The sequence below is a fragment of the Misgurnus anguillicaudatus genome, chromosome 23 (genome assembly GCF_027580225.2).
Source record: "Misgurnus anguillicaudatus chromosome 23, ASM2758022v2, whole genome shotgun sequence".
In the NCBI taxonomy this organism is placed as follows: domain Eukaryota; kingdom Metazoa; phylum Chordata; class Actinopteri; order Cypriniformes; family Cobitidae; genus Misgurnus; species Misgurnus anguillicaudatus.
Window position 1 is genome coordinate 1,582,501 of NC_073359.2, and position 21,850 is coordinate 1,604,350.

Sequence of the window (21,850 nt, forward strand, 5' to 3'; positions counted from 1 at the left end):
GATAATTGCGGTATTACAGATTAACATAAAAATTAATCAGAAACACTTTTTTATGCAAATGTTTTCTCTTAATTGCCGAGATAACTCATCAATGGCGGGGAAAGTGTTAAATATGGGTATTGTTCATAAAAAATATTTTTTTAGCAAAAAGCTTAAACAATTGCATTTTTATTAAAGGAATTTTGTTAGAGATCAGATTCAGAGCGACTATCAAAACATACACAGAGCTTAAAATTAGTAAATACTTTTTTTCTTCAGTTTTTTATAAATTGGGTATTTTATCCATCTAGTGGATAATCAAATTATTTCAGATTAACATAAAAACTCGTTTTCTCTTAATTGACAAGATAACTCGTCAATGGCTGGGAAAGAATAAAAAGTAACAACACCCATCAATAATGATGTTGTTCTTTTATGCAGGTGATATGCTAGGGCTTTGCTCAAACCTTTTGATCTTAAGTATGAGCAATAGAAATAGTGATTAATTTCTTAAAGGGACAATAAGTAGGATTTAGCCCCATCTAGTGGTGAAATTGTATTTTGCATTCAAACGACTAGTGCTCTCTAGCGCCTCGCTTTTCCAAATGCGTGTTGCAACTATGGTAGCCGTTGTGTACTCGCTTGATCTCCTTGTCTGTTTCAGCTGGTTCACGTGTTCTGAATAAAAATGCATTGTGGAAATGCGTTGGTAGATAAAATAATGTAAAATAAAGTTTCTTATGTCTTTATGATTTCTGGATCCATCCCGCTGTTGCATCTCAATAAGTCCAAAAAATATTCAATTGTCAATCCTTGCAGTGAATGTCAATCCATTCACAGGTACTGAAATAACTTCTCTGTTGCATTTGGACTTAAAAATGGTATATTTGTCACGCTTGATGTCAGACTTAACTAAGTGGATAGCACTCTGCCTACATAGGCATCTGCGTAAAACGTGGAGAGCTTTTCATAGCTCATACAGTACAGAAAGCTCCTTGTGTGAAGCACAAAAGATGCTCGACTAATAATCCATTCTTATGGTTTCCTGCACCTACTAAAAAATGGCATGTTACATCAAAACAGCATACATACATGATATATGTACCCAAGGTGAAGTAAAAATAAATCAAAACTATGCAGCTGCTACAGTACTGTATGTCGCCTTGAAATGTTGTCAGTGTTAGTTTTGGGACAAAACACTAAATGCGTTGTCCCAAAACAGACACATCTCTGTGTTTTTATTATTGGAACAACAAATTTTGTGTTATGTTTAACACAACTTGTGTTGTCCCTTTAATTTATTTTAACACAAACACAACATGACACATAATGAGCCCTATATTAAAGATCTAAGCGCATGGTCTAAAGCGCACGGCGCACAGTCTAGGGCGTGTCTGAATTCACTTTCGATAGTTTAACAATGGTAAAAAATGACCTATGCACCTGGTGCACAGTCTAAAAGGGTTGCTCCTATTCTCGTAATGAGTAAACTATCTTTGTTTGACTACCTTTGAATGTGGTCGAAAGTGGACCTGTCTTTAGCGTCGTCCACTTGTGATCCGAACGACGAAAACACAATTAACTCTTTCCCTGCCATTGACGAGTTATCTCGAGTTACATTTAGTTTATTCTCCACAATCAGCAACTATTCAGCCCCTATTGTGCACAATTCCTTTAAAATGCCAAAAATAAAAGATATTTTAAGTGTATACCGCCTACATCAACCTTTCTTAAAACTCTCAAGATTATATTCAACTGTTATCACAAGACAATGAAAATAAAATAATGAAATTGATCATGAGTTTGAACTGAAAACAGATATAGAAAAGTGTGTGTGCATGAACGGGGCACATCTAACTGCAAAACCAGTTAGGGGTTTAATTGAATCTATCTTTTGGTTCCCTGAAGACAATTCAGCAGCAACTTCTGAGAAAACTAAAGGTCTTGCGTCTCTGAAGCTTCAATGATCTCCAGTGCCTGAGGGCAAGCAGAAGTCTTCTCAAATCTTTCTTCTTTCAGAAGCTTCTCCTTTCTTTTTTGGTATTTGTGTAAAGCTCCTCCACCTCCTACATACTGAGCTGTACAAATCTCTCTGAACTCAACATTTGGATAGTGCACTTAAAACTAAAAACCAGATTCAGCTCCATGAGACTACATGCTTTTTCATTCTTTATCTGAATTTGCTAACTTTTTAGCTTTCCTTTACTTCTCTCTAATTTAATCTAACTTTTAATGTCAACAGTTGAAAAATACAACAGGCAAAATACATGCTAGCAGTTCTGCAGGTCCTCCAGATAAAGAGCCAAAGCTTCTGCAGGACAACACTAACCAGTCCCAGTAATGACCCATCTTATACACCAAGAACCAAACTGCCAAAAAATTTTGGATCTGCATTTGTCATTTTAAGGACAATTAACCCTTTCATCTTTTAACATGACAGCTGAGCTGTGAAATTATTTGGTCCCCAATGAAATATTAACCAAATGTAATAATTTTAGTTACAGACCAGTAGGTCTGTTTTGTTCCCACTCCATGTCATGAGTCGTGTTAAGATGTAGAGCTTTTAAATGCATCTCTGATTTAAGATCGAAGATCTTTAAAATCTGTTTCAAAACACTGATTCAATTTAAAATACACAGATTTGACTAAAAAAGCACTCATTTGATTAAAAACGCACACTGATTCGATTCAAAATACACACTGATTCGATAAAAACGCACACTGATTCGATTCAAAACACACACTGATTCGATTCAAAATACACAATGATTTGATTCTAAATACACACTGATTCGATAAAAAACAATGATTCGATTCAAAACACACACTGATTCGATTCAAAATACACAATAATTTGGTTAAAAACGCACACTGATTTGATTCAAAACACACACTGATTCAATTCAAAATACACAATGATTTGATTCAAAATACACACTGATTCAATAAAAAACAATGATTCTTTTCAAAACACACACTGATTCGATTCAAAATACACAATCATTTGATTAAAAATGCACACTGATTCAATTCAAAATACAAAATGTTTTGATTCAAAATACACACTGATTCGATTCAAAATACACAATGATTTGATTAAAAATGCACACTGATTCGTTTCAAAATACACAATGATTTGATTCAATATACACACTGATTCGATAAAAAAAATATTTGATTCAAAACACACACTGATTCGATTCAAAATACACACTGATTTGATTCAAAACACACACTGATTTGATTAAAAACACACACTGATACGATTCAAAATACACACTGATTCAATTAAAAAATTATTCGATTCAACATACACACTGATTCGATAAAAATAATTATTCAATTCAAAATACCCACTGATCCGATAAAAAACGCACACTGATCTGATTAAAAACGCACACTGATTCGATTCAAAATACACAACGATTTGATTCAAAATACACACTGATTCGATAAAAAACAATGATTTGATTCAAATCACACACTGATTTGATTCAAATCACACACTGATTTGATTCTAAATACACCATGATTTGATTCAAAATACACACTGATTCGATAAAAAAAACAATGATTCGATTCAAAATACACTTGTTTGATTTAAAATATACAGCTTAGACTTAAAATACACACCAATTCTATTCAAAATACGCAATGATTCAATTCAAAACACACAATGATGCGATTCAAAAACACACTGATTTGATTCAAAATACACACTGATTTGAATTAAAATACACACTGATTTGATTCAAAATACAGTACGATTCGATTCAAAATACAATATGATTCTGTTCAAAATACACTCTGATTCGATAAAAAGAAAGATTTGATTCAAAATGCACTTGTTTGATTTAAAATACACAGCTTAGACTTAAAATACACACCAATTCTATTTAAAATACACAATAATTCAATTCAAAACACATGATGCGATTCAAAAACACAATTATTTAATTTGAATCAAATATTTAGTCATTTGTTTCCATCACGACTCAAACATTTTGTGAAGAAAAAAGAACAATTTAACATATAATTTCAATGCATTCTTTGGCACCTTTAATAAAAAGATGTAAAAATTACTTTCATTGTTTTTCGTGAATAAAAATCATTAAATATTTTTGTATTTCTATAATTAAAACATTTTTTTTAAATAAATGGCTGTATTTTACTGCCATTTATATTGAATCTATTTGGCAACAGCGGTTAAAAGGATGGTTAAGTGATTTCAGAGTAAATCCATAAATATTGACAAATGAAAATCTAGTGTACTTGTTCAGCTAAATTTCACACCAAAAATACAAAGTTATTATTTATTCACTAAGCTCCAGAATGAAAATAACACCAACAGTCAGTTTTATTCGATGTCAAGTGAAGTAAGTTTTTCAAGATGCTGCAGTATAAAGCTTTCCTAATTGTAGATGTTGCGATAAGCAAACACACATTTCTTTTTTTATATTCATGGAATAATTGGAATCCATTTGCAAAGGCTTTTACCCGAAAAAAAAAGCCAAAGAAGTAAATAAAGAGAAACAGAATATGGAAATGATTCATACTGATAAGCCATCATGGGACAATCCACTTTAACGTAGAGTTAATAAAAACATTTCTGCTTTATAATTGTTACAGGTGGGTAACATCTGTCAGTTAAGCCGATATTCTGCACATATTCCAAAAAATAATTAGAGAAAACCATTAAACATTAAATGAATTTCCGCTCTCGTCTACATAGATGACTCATCTATATTAATAGACAGTTTTACATAACCTGCAGTAGTCAAAGTAACACATACACAAGAAAATATGAAAAAACACGTCTGTTATTTTTTAGAATGGCCAAAAATAATTACAAATCCATCACAATTTTCCTTAAAATTCGTTTCATGATGAACAAAATAATAATGTATTTTTTTATTGCAGACAAATTAAAATTTTACACTATAATTAGTACTCAAATATTTCAAAATATAATTCAGCAAACGTGAATATTCCAGTAAGAAATGCAAAACGCATTGTTTTATTTTAGCATCATACTTGTTTACAACCATCAGATAAGCATCTGTTAAAAAGCCAATTCACATGATTTGAAACTAAAATGGGTTACGTTGTGATAAACAGATGCTTTAAAAAAATGACATGTGCAGACAAACCCACTCACATAGATCGGTACGTGTGCTGTAGCACGTCTGAATGAAATTGGAGTACTTACCATTTTGTAGAGGTCTGAAACGCTTATCTGGTCTGCGTCGACCATTTCGAACTCCTTCCTGGGCACCAGATCCAAGCCTAAGTGTCTGTTGAGCAAAGAGAGAGAGAAAATAACATTGATTTCTCCAGTTCAAAATACTTAACGTGTCCGCATATACTCAGAGTGTTAGTAAATAAAACGTCACGTACACCTGTCATAGCAACTGTTATACAGGTTTTTTTACCATTCACTGGCATGTTAAAATCGAACGCACCAATGCGATGTATTTTTAGAAAATGTGACGCAATTATGTTTCCGAACGCTATCTACTAAATGCATTTGGTGTTAATGTCGACATGATCATATGGTTAAGGAGGAGAGAGATGCTAAGATTCACAGCTGTCGTATCACAGAGATGGAAAAAGGTGTCACCCTCCCAACCCAACCATTAAAGCTTGCAGCGACAAGTTAGGGTTAGGGTTTCTCAACATAATGTAAACATCGCTTCTCATTTTACATAGACATAAACAAACTGCATTGATGTTTAATCACAGCTTAAATAAGTTTAGGTTGGTCAGCACCTAAATACTGGTATGATAATTTTAATACCTTTGTCGCATTCCTGTGTGGCTGTTTACAAATATAAGAGTACACATTTACAAACTTATTTACATATTAAAACTTAAAATATGTAAAATAAAATAAAATAAAATAAAATGGTTACACTAGTACACGTAAAAAATGCTGGCTTATTTTTAACCCAGCGTTGGGTCAAAAATGGTCAAGCCCAACCGTTGGGTTAAAGTCGAAATTAAATTGAAATGAAAAACTGTAATTTTGTGGGTAATATTGCTTTATAATTTTTTTACAAATGACTTTTCTGAGAGCTTCATTATTTTGTAAAAATTCATGTGCTCTCACAATCTTCAATCAAATATCTCTTTACTTTCGGTCATATGATATGGCACGTGGATGGGGTCCAGGAAAAGATCGCAGTGATTAGCGATTAGCGACATGACATTAGCATGGTGTACACACTTTTCATATGCGGAGGGTGGAGGCACAGAGCAGGGAGCAAAACAACGCTCTGTATTCGTCATACTGTACGTCACTACAAGAAGTGTGTACACTACGTTGATACTCTTTCCTGAATACGAAGGAGTCTACAATGGCGCCATAATCGGAAGCTAGTTATTTTCATTTGTAAAGTTTTAAATATGTATATTTCTCTTACAAATTCGCATCGATTACCCTTAAAAGGCCTTTATTTATTCCCCTGGAGCCTTGTGGATTACTTTTGCGAAGAATGGATGCACAGGACTTTGGACTTGAAGGTGCGGACCCCATATTCATTTATTATAAAGATTGGAAGACATTTTCAATAATATCTGAACGTGTTGGTATGAAAAAGAATGGAGATATGTAACTTAGGTGGCTTTAGGGTGAGTAAATCATGCAGTTATTTTCACTTTTAGCCGAACTATACCTTTAATAAGACTCAATAGCATAACTCTCTTCGACTCCTAAGACAACAAAATGTTATACTGTACAAATAATAACACTTTTGCATGATCTAGATCAGTGGTCTCCAACATGGTCTGTGAGTTGCCCGCCAATGCATATTGTATAATAGCCTTAATTTTAATATTTATTTATTGCATATTTTGTATATTAGGTTGGCTTCTTTAATGTACAGCAAGGAAAATAAGGCATTTTTATCAGTAAGGGGATTTCTAAGTGGGCTATTGACACAAAATTTCCACCAGATGTAGCCATCAGGCCCTATTAAATTCATACAAAGAAATCAGAACATTTAAGTATACAAGTTGAGTCATAATAAATAAAGTGAAATGACACAGAGAATAAGTATTGAACACATGAAAATAACAAGGTGCAAAATGGAATATAAAGCCAGGAGATCACCTGAAATCTGTCAGTATTGTGAAAGAAACCCTGCCCCCCAATAGCCCACTTAGAAATCCCCTTATTGATAAATTGATAAAAATGCTGATGTGTCAAATACTTATTTTCCCCGCTGTATGTTAACATTTTAAACATTGATAAAAGATATCAACAAGTAAAATAAAATTAAAATCAACAAGTAAAAAAAGTTTGATACAGACTATATCAAAAAAGTAGCCTCCAGACTGTTTTTTCCATTGTGGTAGCCCTTGCTCACAAAAAGGTTGGAGACCCCTGATCTAGATGAACTAGATGTTTTGCCCTAGTTTTGAGATGTGGACGCTTGCTACTGCAAGATGCTATTTGCCATCCCAAGCCAAAGGAAACCCATAACACTGCATGCCAAAAGATTGAAGATCACCTCAAGAGAAAATTGATATCCCATATACACTGAGGTATAATGAAAGACATTATTAGATTGTTTGAAAAACACTGGAGATGCTTTTCAACTCATCCTTTATGTATTTATGGAGGTAAGCACTTTGTCTGTAAGTGATGCTGTCTCAAATCCATCTCATCCCATTTACTCAATTATCTCCGGTTTGCTGATCTGAAGACCTGGCAGTGATCTATTCCTGAAAGCTCAGGACCACAAAGTGCCTCATCACAGAAGTGAATCTTTATGTGACCTTGAAAGCGCACATGAAGCATCTTACCTTAAAGGGTTTGTTGCTTCGGATTACTTGCTGCTCAATCATTTCTATAAGAGGTGAACCCAATGACTATTATTTTGGAGGTCAAGTTCGGTAAGTTGCTTTTACACTCTTGTAGTCATTTTTACAGTAAGAATCTTCTACTTCTGCAGAAGTGTTATTGGATTTTAGTATTAAATCTCTTTTTAATAGTCCATTGAATAGCTTATCAATGTTATCTTGTGCAATAAACTAAAAGCTTCGATCCTTAATTTTTGCCTCTCTATCACCATCTTTGTTTAAAACATAAAATTGCAGGTTTCTTGACATACTTATGTGTATTGTTAAACAACTGACACTACAAAATCCGACTCAACTTATAATTCTAAACTTTAGCTTATTCACCGTATCACCCAAAGTTAGATAAGTCCATAAATACCTTTTTCATCTCCGTGCGTGCTGTAACTCTGTTTGTCGCACCCACCGCTAGCCTAGCTTAGCACACAGACTGGAAGTAAATGGCTCCAGCTAGCATACTGCTCTCAATAAGTGACAAAACAACACCAACATTTTCCTATTTATGTGTTTTGTATAGTCACAGCGTGTACAAATAACAAGGTCATATGAGACACAGCCATCTTTTGGCCGTATATATACTGGGAACTTCTACTGGGGCGGAGTGATTCGCTTACAGCACATGAGAAGCCCCGTGATGAGGAGCAGAGAGTTTGCTCAAGTGTTGCGCTAATCACTTAGCCCAAGAAGCAGTGCTTTGCCTTCCGATAATATAGTTCCCAGCATGCATACGGTTAAAAGATGTCTGACACTTATTGAGAGCAGTATGCTAGCTGGAGCCATTTACTTCCAGTCTTTGTGCTAAGCTAGGCTAGCGGTGGATGCGTCAGACATGTATGGAATTATCTAACTGTGGGGGATACAGTGAATAAGCTAAAGTTCCAAAAACTCCTTAAAGTTCCTTTAAGCCTCCCATTGTGAATCGCGAGCTGTTTATTAACTCTTTCCCTGCCGTTGACGAGTTATCTCGTAAATTAAGAGGAAAAAAATGTGTACCTGATGTATTTTTATGTTAACTGGCTTACCCAATTTATGAGAAAACTGAAGCCAAAACGTTATTTTCAAATTTTAAACTCTATGTATGTTTTGATAATCGTTTTGAATCTGATCTCTTAACAAAATTCCTTCACAAAAATGCAATTATTTCAGCTTTTTGCTAAAAAATTGTATTTGTTAAAGAAAAATACTCATATTTAAGAATTTATAAGCAGAGACAAAATATAGATAGGATGAAACTTTTGTTTGTTTGTTTGAAAGCAGAGGGTCTGTTCTTTCATTTAATATATTTGTATGTTTATATATTTTTAGAAGAAAAGTTTCCTGAAAGGCATTTTGTGAAACTTTGCGGGCAACTTAAAAAAATGGCTGGCGGGGAATGAGTTAACACTGATTGTTTAAATTGTTTATTTGCTCAATAACTTTGCTCATTAGATCCAATAACTAAAACTGCCATGAAATTTAAACATTAAAACATAAAAAAATACATATTTTTAGCTTACATTTTACTGCAATTGCAAAAAAACAAAAGTTGATTATAAAACAATATTACCGAGCCCCTAAGTTGAAATTGGAGTAAAAAAAATCTAAAGTTTAGTTTCATGTGCTCACGCGAAACCTTCATGTGGCAAATTTTTTTTAACGTTTTGTTTCATGTGCGCGCGCGAAAGTTTCATCTGCGCATGCGAAACTAAACTTTAAAAAAAATTGGGCACATGAAGGTTTCGTGTGAGCACATGAAACTAAACTTTATTACATTTTTTCTCCGTGCCCCCTTAGGACTGTGTACAATAGTATTTTAAACAAGTGTTTTTACATTAGGAAAAATATTATTTCAATTATTTATTCTAATTATATACTTATATATATATAAGCTATTGAAAGTTCATATGCAAGCATTACCTGTTTGCTGAAAATAAACCTCTAAAAAGTTGAAATAATGATGAAACAAGTGTAAATATTGACACGAAGTCAAGAAGCTTTAAAAAATTGAATTATAATGTGGTTTAAACTGTGTAGGTAAAAAATGGGGGTGGTATCCTTTTTTTTATTACAAAAATAGTCTATTAACTCTAAACAGGACAAACCTTTCTCAACGAGTTATGCTGTCTTTACCGTCTGCGTTTAATATCTCTCACTATAATTCACAATAACCGGCCAGTGAATGACTGTATGTTCTTGTTCTTCTAATTTCTTCACCGAGCCGGGCCAAGTCTATCTAAGAGGTGGAGGAGTCTGCGGCCATCCATCTCTAGGGTTTCAGCTCAGCTGGCTCTGTACTCCCTCGGCCTCTAGCACCTTTTTAAACGCTGGCAGATCTCCACGTCCCTAGAGTGCCTATTTAAACACTCCTCAATTGAGTGAAGTGCGCTAGAGCTGGACGTTAACCGCATTTAAGTAAACGGTCAAGTGTTCAATGGCTTGTGAAGATCGCCTGACATATTTTGTCTATAGCAGTAGAGCAGCACGGCATGGGTGGAATCAAGAAGGTGGAATCTGTAATAAGTGAAGTATGCTCTCCTAAGCACCTCCATTCATCTCAATGCCAGCTGCTTTGGCTCTGACACTTGAACACCATTAAGTCAGCCAGCAAACACATCAGCCAACATAATCGCATGCGTATTTTACGAGGTGGATATGTACGTTTTGTACGATTTGCTTTCGCTCCTGCGACGTTGGATTTAGGGGCGTGGTTAGTGGTGGGGTATAATCATTGGTCTTTATTAATAATCACACGTTTTTGTACAATTCGCTTTGAAATCAGGTAATTTTGTCTTATATTATACCCTTATATTATAGTTTATATGGGATATTAATTTTCTCTGGAGGTGATCTTGTATCTTTTGGCATGCAGCATTGTTATGGGTCCTTTTGGATCGGGATGGCAAATAGCAGCTTAGCAACCACCCTAGCAACCAGTTATGAAGTACCTTGGAATGATGCTATGACGAAGTTGATAACCATTTTTATACCTTGTTGGTTCCATAAAATTTGGGTTTGCTTAAGGCATCATCTTAGATATAAAAGATGACCGTGACTCACTCATTGCCCCAGTCCAGTCGTACGGTGATGTGTCGCTTGACTTCTCGGACCTGATCTTGGGTCAGGTGACCCGAAAGCAGTTGTCTCCTTAGATCAATCAACTCGTTCATCACGTGACGGAGCTTGTAGAAGAGGTCGACTTTATGCTTCTGTGAAGAAGAACACAAAGAGAACAGGCAAATGTTTATTTCACTCGTCCACAGATGACAGCGGTTCAGTATATAATATCTTGATATAACATTTACATTTATATGGCATACAGCGCAGTATGTTACAACCTAAACATTTTGTCAGTATGCATCTTCCCTTGGAATCAAACCAATGACCTTTTGTGCTACTAACACAATGCACGATAAGTTGAGTTAAATGAAAATAACTTGAAATGTATTGGTCCCTCAGCAACATCATATTGCCCAAAACCTAAGGCGACAAAACAACTGGTGCTTCTGTCATACTTCAAAGCTGCCATTTTGGGGGCCCTAAGCAAATGCTGTTGACGTTTAAAGTTGGTTATTGCCTTCATTTATAATGGGAATCACATAACTCTCATTTTCATATTGCAGAAACAAACCTACTATGAGATACAACAAGCATATAGACTAGACATACAATAAAGATGAGATTTTGATGACATTGATGAGATACACAATACAATTTATGTATTTTCTACATGATTTAAACCTCTGCGTTGTGTCTTTTTACCATGTTACCTTTATTTCACGACAATAAAGCGTCACTGATTAAAACCAAACCACCAATCACAGATGTGAAGCCCAAAGTCTCAAAAGTCAACTTGATAATTGAATGAATGTTGTGCAGTTGCAATAGTCGAGTCAATGGTGGGGGAAAAGTTAAAGAGTACCTATTATACCCTTTTTCGATTATTCATATGGTAGACTCTCCAAAAACTACTATCGTATTCAGTTTTCCAAGGTACTATATAGGCTCATTTTCAGTGACAGAAAATACTTTATCACTATACAAGGGCATAAATCTACCATTGCTCCAGTCTCACATGGTGTTCCTCAAGGTTCAGTTCTAGGTCCACTTTTGTTTATCATTTATATCTCTCCACTTGGTGACATCATACGCATGAATGGACTCCAGTTTCATTGCTATGCTGATGACATCCAAGTCTATCTTACCACCAGCGCTGATAGACTATCCCTGCCTGATTCACTCACAGCATGTATCAGGGACATAAAGCACTGGATGTGCTTGAATTTTCTTAAAATAAATAACAACAAAACTGAAATATTGGTGATTGGCTCTACTACCTCAGTCAAAAGGATGGACCTGTCATGTGAAATTGATGGGGTTCATGTTAAGCCTTCTTCATCCGTCCGTAATCTTGGTGTCTTATTTGATTCCACTCTATCTTTTGCTCGTCTTTGACTTTCTCTCACTTTAGGTGACGCTGAAATTTTAACCCAAGCACTGATCACATCTCGTCTGGACTATTGCAATGCACTGTTTCTTGGTCTGCCTAAAAAAACTCATTGCAAGTTTACAGTATGTTCAAAACTCTGCAGCAAGAGTTATCACCACCACCAGGCGTTCTGCTCACATTACACCACTACTGCATGTTTTCACTGGCTACATGTGGCGTCACGCATTCACTTTAAGATATTACCTTCAAGACCCAACTTAAAACGTATCTCTTCAATACTATAATGTTGTTAAATCTGTCCTAATGTGTTTGTATTGTGTATATGGTCTTACGTGTTGTATTGTGTAGGTGGAAGTGTTAATGCACTGTATAATACTATGTGAAGCGGCCTTGGGCCATGGAAAGGCGCTATATAAATAAAACTTCTTCTTCTTCTTCTTTATAGCTATCACATTTCTTAGCAAGACCTTGTGTTTTTTCAGAATGTCGAAATGACTGTATGCAAAACGACTTGTTTTTAAAAAAGTGGATCATCAAACCACCAGGCCTTTATTTTTCTCAATGTCGAGCCTCAGGGAAACATACGACAGACGGAGCTGTGCGTTTGTCACCGACACGCCATACCGGCCATGCGTGCCGTCTCCAGTGCCCTCCATCACGGTTCAGGATTTGAGTTTGACGCAGTTTTAAAACAAAAAAATCTTGGGCAAGAATGCATCCCAAGACACCCTTACACAAGTGCAATGTATGCAGCATGATGTATCCGCCAATATTTCTTTCCATGGTGTGTTAATGATGAAATCAACTGGGGGTCTGGAAACTCCAAAGTTACAATGCACAAAAACGACATTCATCTTTGTACTGCGCGCACTTGGACTCCAAGTTTGTACTCTGGAGAATAATGGATGTGGCATCCACTCATGGTGGCATCAATAATTACCACTCAATCTTACAGTTACCAATAATACAACATGACTCATTTCCTCACTGTCACAGGGTGACTTTCTTGGAGAACAATGTTTGTGACCAGCTGGAGACCAACACATCAGCTTCCATTACCCCAGAAAACATATCAGCTGAGAATAAACTCTGTCTTAGACAAGAATAACTGTGACCCTGTCCAAAACCGCCTACTTCCATACTATATGGTAGGCAAAAAGCAGGCGAGGTGAGTAGTATGTCTGAATTTCTAGTATTCGAAAAACAGTAGGCAAAAAGTACCCGGATGACCTAGTACTTTTGTCAAGATCCCGAAGTGTTCATTCGGTGCACACTTGCTATCCGGTGATTCCGGGACAGGATTTATCAAACGCAGAAGATAACGGAGGGGCGTTGCTTTATAAAAACCATTGCAATTACTAACAGATCTCAAATCTTTGTCTATAATGTTTTTGTCATTATGCAGAACCTCTTGTTCTCATTTGGATTGTAAGGGCCATGATAGTTTTTTTTCTCAATAAAATATTATAAACATTAATATTATAGAAATTTGACTATTAGAAGCACCTGCGTTCTGTTCTGTTCTGGTGTTCTTGTTATAATTTAATAAAAAAGCTTTAACTTTTTGCAACTATTTCAATAACCCTTAACTATTTTGCTATAAGGGAGAGTGGGGTAAGTTGTCACATTGTTCATAACTCCAACACGATCTCAAAAATCAAATAGTCACTTTGTGTGACAATGACTTTAATCTGACGTTAGCACAATTTTCTTATTTTTTGGCTTAAAGAGTAAAAAATTTGAACTTTATATTCATGCAATACAACTTTGTAAGGTAATAAAAATTATTATTTTGCACAAAATAGAAAACACAATAACGTGTCTTTTGATACTTTCACATGTGACAACTTGCCCCAGTACAAATAAACACCTAGAACATCATCAGAAAAAAAAAACATTGTGATATTGTAATTTGTTTGTAATTGCAATAAGGTTTTTGAAGAAAGGAAGGAAGGAAGATGGTTCGAAATTATCAACGAAAGACAGAGCATCCCACACCTTAGTTAACTTCAAATTCAAGGACCTTTCAAAGACTTTCCAGGTCCAATACCCTCAAATTTAAGGACTAAATGGGGGGACACATTTCAAGTGAGATCAAGGTTACATCGTGTTACCTTTTAAGATACATTGTTACAGTTTCCTTTGGAGGGAACTCGCGCTGCATCACTGCGGTGACACTTTGGGGACGCCTCCAAGGAAAAGTGCATATCAAATTCAACCAATGGTGAGGCTTAAAGACAAAGACAGGGTGACGCGGGAGTCAGGAAGTATTTCGCTATCTGAAATATTGCTAAAGATGGTGTTACAGGGATGCATGAAGTATGGCAAGGGAGACGCAGCGTCTCGTTCCCTTCTCAGGGAACAACAGTTACATACGTAAACCGAGACGTTTTCATGTGTCAAACAGAACTATGCAAAAAAGCATTTTGGTATGAATCAACATTTGCAAACAGAAGATATAATCATTTAAACTGAACAGTTTAGCACGTGTGCTTTAAAAGTCTAGAATTTATATGATATTATCCTACACTACACAGGGAATAATATGGAAAACATTTTGCATAAAATAGATTCAAGCACTTGTATCTATGTATGTATATATCATGGACACATTTCAGCACACGCTATCACTTTATCAGACTCATTCTGATCAATGAGATTGAAGTGATCTGAAAATGCAGTAAATATGTACTTGTCTGGTTGATGTTTTTGGCAATAGAAAGTTTATTTCAGTACACAGTATAGAGTCACATTCCCTCTGGCTCGATCTGTTGCGATATTTCTCCGTTGCAATCCGTTTACCCCAATCAAAAACCGATTGGCCAGCCTCTGCAGTATAATCTAATTATTATTGTTTTAAATTGGCTGTCGGGAGACCTGTCTCGCTGTCTAGGCCGTAACAGAAATAAAAGCTCTGATGGAAAGCCTCCCCCACAACCCTACGGGCGGTACATCACCTCCTCTACAGCATATGACAGATGAATCGCATCCAGCGAACAATACGTCAGGATCTTCTATCACTTATAGAGTCGATTAACAAACACTTTAACTATTGACATTGATGTGTTTAAAAAAAAATATCCAAGAAGATCCATTGGAGAATCCTTATGATTGTTGTCTGATTGCTAAAACAAAGAAAACGAGGTTCTGACATCAACTTCAAAGAGATATTGGAGTGCATTCATATGTTGAAACAGCGTGAAACATCAATCCGATCACATTATTAAGTGTTCATGTAAACACTATGATAGAATTTAGAGATCAGAAAGATTGAATTCTGATGGAGGCTAAAGAAGTCCATAATGTAGATAATGACCAACCTATATGGATGATTAAATGGTACCAATAACAAACCCATAACACAAAAAACAGGGTGGATGAAGGCCAAGATAATACTTGGCAAATAAAATGTACAAAAACTGCTAATCAAACACTGTAAAAAAATTCTGTAGAAATTTGCAGCTGGGTTGCCGGTAATTTACCGTAGATTTAAATTTGTGTTAATGCTGGCAACATTTTGTTCAAGGTTGAATGAACATTAGACATTTGCAGGTCTTTGTCTTTACAGAATGAAACTAGAAAAGCAAAATCAAGCAAAACGTTCTGGGAAACCAAATCTGAAGCAAAAAACAGAAAAAGTTTGATGATGATTTCTGGTTCCCAGAATGCTTTGCATGAGGCTGTTATTGTATAGTTTTATTCTGTAAAGATAAAGACTTATATTTTATTTTACTTTACTAATCTTTTTTGTTTAAATGTAGCTTAAATAAATTGATTGCAACCACTTACCGTAAAAAAAAAGATTAAATTCAATGAATCATTTTTTTCAGTGCACTGTAAAAAAAATCCTTGTTGCACCAAATTTTTTTCATTTCAACTTTCTTGACAATATATAAATTATAAATGAACATAAATAATATTAAATAATTGAGTTTAATTTAACTCTTTCCCCGCCATTGACGAGAAAACGCTTTCCTGCCAATGACGAGGTTTTCTGGCAATCCGCAATACTCTTACCCAACAAAACCGGAAGTATTCCCTTAGAGAAAACAGATCAATCTTTGTGTATGTTTTGAGGATTGCTTTGAATCTGATCTGATCAAAAGTCTTTCACAACGCAATTATTTCAGCTTTTTGCTCAAAATTTTGTATTTTTAAAGAAATCTACCCATATTTGAGAGGTGATAAAAGAGAACAAATGAAGATAGGATGAAACAGGATGATGAAGGTCTGTTCTTTCATTTGATATGTTTATATATTTAAAGAAGAACACTTTCTGGAAGCATTAAACTTTTGTAAAAATCATAAAAAATGCTGGCGCTGGCAACTTTTAATTAAAAACGCTGGCGGGGAAAGAGTTAAATAAAGTTGGAATAACTTAAGCTAATTCAACTTTTTTGAATTAAATTGAATTAGGTGGTGGTCTAATAATTTGTTAACTCTTTCCCCGCCATTGACGAATTATCTCGTCAATCAAGAGAAAACATTTGCATAAACAAACGTGTTCCTGACGAGGTTTTATGTTAATCTGTAATACCGCGATTATCCACTAGATGGCGCACTTACCCAATTTATAAAAAAACTGAAGCAAAAAAATGATTTACTAATTTTAAACACTCCGTGTGTCTCAATCAGCTCCCTTGTTCAGTAGTCAGGGCACTGATCAGGGAGTCGGCCATTTTAAGGGCTGTCTCAATGGCAAAATCCGTTTAGTGCACTGGAACGTTCGTTCCCTAAAAATTCCCACAATGCAACGCAAAAACCAGTGAGCATCGATGGTCCCTATGTTCCCTAACCGGAAATCACGTGACCTTTTCTGAAGCTCACATCACGTGATCCAACTCAATAAACTTTATGAAATGTTACAGAACTTTTATAAAGACAAATGTTTGTTTTAGTTGTAAATATAAACACACATTGCTACACAGTAAGGGACCACAATCTACTCAATATTTAAAATAATAATATTTATTTAAAATATATTTATTACATTTAAAATGTAATTATATGCCTCCAATTGTATGCACAGATATGTAAGAGAATAATGACAGCATTTTTCACAATGTACTGTTTTTAAAATTAAGTCAGAGAGATGTTGGTTTTGCCGGTTGTTGATGAGTAACAGCTGTGAGTGATTACACGTGCTTAAGCAGCCAGTGAACATTGTCCCAATGTGAAGTGAGCTAGAGTCCTTACCAGTGCCCGAACCTGTGTACACGATATACTGATTCACGACCTCGGGAGCTAGGGAACGAATTGAGACACACGTTCTGTGTATGTTTTAATAATCGTTCTGAATCTGATCTCTAACAAAATTCCTTCACAAAAATGCAATTATTTCAGCTTTTTGCTTTTTTAAAAGAAAAATTCCAATATTTAAGAGTTCATAAGCAGAGAAAAAATATAGATAAGATGAAACTTTTTTTCTCATTTTGTTCGTTTGTTGGTTTGAAAGCAGAGCATCTGTTCTTTCGTTTAATATATATGTATGTTTATAGATTTTTAGAAGAACATTTTCCTGAAAGGCATTTTGTGAAACTTGTGAAAATCACAAAAAATGCTGGTGGGCAACTTTTCAAAAAATGGCTAGTATTTCTAATGCTAAACTATAATTGTTGTATCCATGAATTTTCCAATTTACACTTATACAGGACAGACAGAAAAAAATTGTAAAGTATTATTTAGTTTATTCAGATGCTCAATTGCAGTCCTTCATAGAAAAATATTTTTTAATGGTCAAACGTTATGCTTGATTTATTTCTGACTTCTGAGAGAAGGTGAATGTGCCCAAAATTGCACAAATTCAATTTGACATCAATCACTCCTGCTCAAAAAAGTGAACCATTGAGAACACTTTGAAAAGAAAGGGGTTCACATTAAATCACTTCATCTTCTGTATGATTTTTCATATGAATAGACAGGTGGTGTAATAAATTTGTTAAAAACTGTATATATACAACTGCACTTTGTAAGGGATGACAGCAACATGCAGGCTGCCTCGAAGAAGATTTTTATAGACGGAGGGTCAGATGCAAGGGAACATTTGTTAGAGAATCCAGCTGAGGATAACATGAGAGAGTGTGTGTGGGAAGAGCTGGAGCACATGTTGAGCCGAGCCGTGTAAGGAACATGTATTTATCACACTTTCCACAACTGAGTGACTCACAGGCTTTAAATACAAACACTGAATTGAGCTACAGGTGTCCTCATCATATTTCGCCACAGCTGTCAGCTAATTCAATCTTTTGTTAGTGGATAGGATAGATACGGTATCCTACCCTACAATTCAGGTACAGATATGTATACTTTTGGTACCAATTTGTACATTTGAGGTAATAATATGCACTCTTTAGGTGCAAAGGTGTAGAGGTCAACCGATAGTGGATTTTACAGATACCGATAACCAAGTTGCTTCGTGCTTGCTGATAACCAATTAATCGACCGATGTTTTTTAAAACGGATACTGGATAAAAAAACAATCATAACACTCAAAGTGAATTTTTTTTGCCAATAGCTGATTGTTCCACCAATTAACTATATGTGCCGATTTATCGGCAAAACCGATTAATCGGTCTACCTCTACGAAGGTGTATCTCACGGCCGAAGCAAAAATATAACAGGACAGGTAAAATAACTCTTTTTTTCAGCCAATAATTTCTAATGTTATAATACTTATTTAACCAATAGGAATAATTGCATCTGCCTCTGTATCTCTATCCATTTCTCAATGGAATCTCTATATGACAATTCTGTATATAAATGTAGTTACAGTACAGATAAATGGCTCTCATACACTTTCATACACATCAGCCTTCGATGAGCAAAGAACCTCAAATAGCATTAAAGCATTTATTGAAGCTTACTATGGTAAATGAGGTAAAGAAATCATTATATCTGTTTGCTCTTGTAAGACCAAAATTATTATTAGCATGATGATCCCAAAACTGACATAAACTAAAATTAAAACAGACCCTTATTACTTTCTAAATATATCATCCTGATGTAGAATCCTTATTCTGTTTATAATACTGTACGGTAGCAAAATGTGCTCATTTATGTTGACTGTACAGCTAAAAACAAAACAAGCTAAACATGGACATTTACATTCATTTTGCACTTACAGTACATTCAAGCTTCCTGAGTGTCCATTGAGACTCGATCCCACGATCTCTGGACTGCTAAGACTCTAGCTACACGAACACGATGCAGGAAAAACTGTAATGAAGGAATTTAATATCTTGAGTTTCTTTTGTCCTCCATTTGAGTTTCAGAGATGACTCACACCTTTCCACCCACGTACTGCACAGTCACCGCTGCTCATCGCCAGCTAATGCTAACGCTCACCTGCGCTAGCCGGACTGGATGTTTATGAGAAAGCTAACAGATGGTAAAGCAGAAAACAGAGTCATGTTTGGGATGTGGCAGCAGGAGCGAGTTTGCAAAAGTCCTTTTGGTAACAATAGGTTTGTGTGTGTGTGTACATTATACATTACGCAAGTATTTGATGTGGGCAGATCAGGTTAAGTCATGAATCTTAATCCAGCATGAGTTTAACATTACTTTAACAAAGACGAGAAATAACTGGTGGTATAACAAAGTACTGAAATAAACATATAGCAAAATAAACGAATAGGACGATACCTTAAAGGGGACATATCATGAAAGTCTAAGTGTGCTATAATTGGGTCCCCAGTTCTTCTATCAAACTACCAAATGTGAAAAAGATCAACCTAGTAACTTAGTTTTGGTAAACCATGTGAAAAAATTGGTCATTGAACTTTGGCTCCCCTTGTGATGTCAGAAGGGGATAATACCGCCCCTTAATCTGCTCTATCCAATCACAGCACTGCCATTTAGTGCAGAAATCAGCTCATTTGCATTTTAAAGGACACATCCAAAACGGCAAATTTTTGCTTATAGCTACATAGTTGCAATATTAATAAATGATCTTTATGATATTTTGAGCTAAACTTCACATACGTGGGAAACCAAAGATTTATTTGACATCTTAAAAAAGTCTTGTGAAATGTCCCTTTAATAAGCATACTATACTACTGCACCATATGTGTGATTCTCACGAAACCATTGAAACACCACGGCACTAATGATTTTAGCTTTAAAATGTGTGATATAGTAACATTAAAAAGCATCAGAATTGCACAATGTGTGATTTCAACATAAGAATTTATAATTGTAAATTGTATCTCATTTTCTGCTGAAATTCTCATTACCGCAATGTGTCCGGCTGTGTTTGAACATGCGTTATGTTGTAATTTAATCGAATTAACACAAAAATATTAAGAAAAAAATAAATGGATGTTTTGCTAGACTACTTTAGATGACAGAAAAAATATTTATAAAAATATTAATGTATAATAATAATGAAAAAAAAATAGGAAAATTATGTGTCCATGCCTGATGTTCTCATCCTCCGCAACACTTTTTGAGAACAGTTTAAGCACACATACAGAATTTTAATAAAGTTTGATTTTGAGTGACCAAGCACATGGACCAGTTACTTCAAGATGGCTACCAGGTAAGATCATTTTTTTACAGTTAATTTGAAATATTGTCTTGTCAGAATGCTTACACGACATTTTGATTATCATTACCGCAACAGATGCTTATTAAATGTTAATTTAATTAATAGAAGCATAATACTTTGATTTTAAATGCATGTGCAGAATCTCCAAATTATGTTCTTTCAGGTTTGTCATGTCATTTTGAAAATATGTCAGTGTTGATGTTTTCTGACTGTTGCGGTAATGAGATTTTTTAGGACTAATTTTTTAAATTATGTTACAAAAAGTGTTAAATGATAAGTAAAAGTTTTTAAATTAATGTTCCCATTTACTCCAGACTTTGTTTTTCAATGTCTGGTGGGAAAAAAAGTCAATTTAAGCAATTTTTAAATTTTCATGCTTGACATTTTTAAAACCAAGTTTTCGTGAGAATCACCCATATACAATATGCATGTTTCTGCACACAACACAGAACAGAAGACTGCAAACGTCCCCTTTTTCAGACCCTGCAGGTGACGCTGCAATATTAATGCAATATAACAAGACCTGCCATCTAAAAGCTACAGCAACTCCCTTGAAACCCAAGTTTAGTATGAAAAAAGTCTGTTTATCTTGACGGAAAGCTTCAATTACAGCAGCACTCGCGGGAAAGCCGGCACACGTCTGAGACTGATGTGCTACATTAACTCGGAGGCTGAATCATTTTTTAACAGTACACATTTTCCACTTTTTTATAAACTAATACTATAGGATGGTCTCCAGCACGCAGTGAGATTATAACCAATCAGTCAGTCCTGGAGCTGTTTAGAAAGGACAATAGCCTGAAGAAGTGCATTCTGGAAGTCGAATGCTCCTTGATGTGAGATGGGTGGTTCTGATACTGGAGGAAAATGTTGTTTTAAAGGTTAAGCATATCTTAATTGGACATGTGATATCGGCAACGAGGCGACCAGGCATGCAATGTCACGTCTTTAGTAAAACATCCGGGTCCGGTTCTGAAATAGTTTTAAAGGAGCATATGTGAGGTGCGTGACAGCATGTATTAACCGGTTAGTACACAACT

General features: G+C 35.2%; 1 protein-coding gene across 11 annotated transcripts in view; it reads right to left on the reverse strand.

Moving 5' to 3' along the window:
• LOC129453153 (dedicator of cytokinesis protein 3) overlaps nt 1–21,850 on the reverse strand; it is a 171,086-nt gene that overhangs the window by 56,099 nt on the left and 93,137 nt on the right. For all 11 annotated transcript variants that reach the window (XR_012365653.1, XM_073861348.1, XM_073861344.1 and 8 more), the window contains 2 exons: nt 10,876–11,024; nt 5,189–5,273 (listed from right to left, as the gene is read on the reverse strand). Coding sequence is in view for 10 of the 11 variants with exons in the window: in XM_073861348.1 (XP_073717449.1) it covers nt 5,189–5,273; nt 10,876–11,024 (234 nt within the window). In the remaining variant the exon portion in view is untranslated. The remainder of the gene's footprint in view (nt 1–5,188; nt 5,274–10,875; nt 11,025–21,850) is intronic.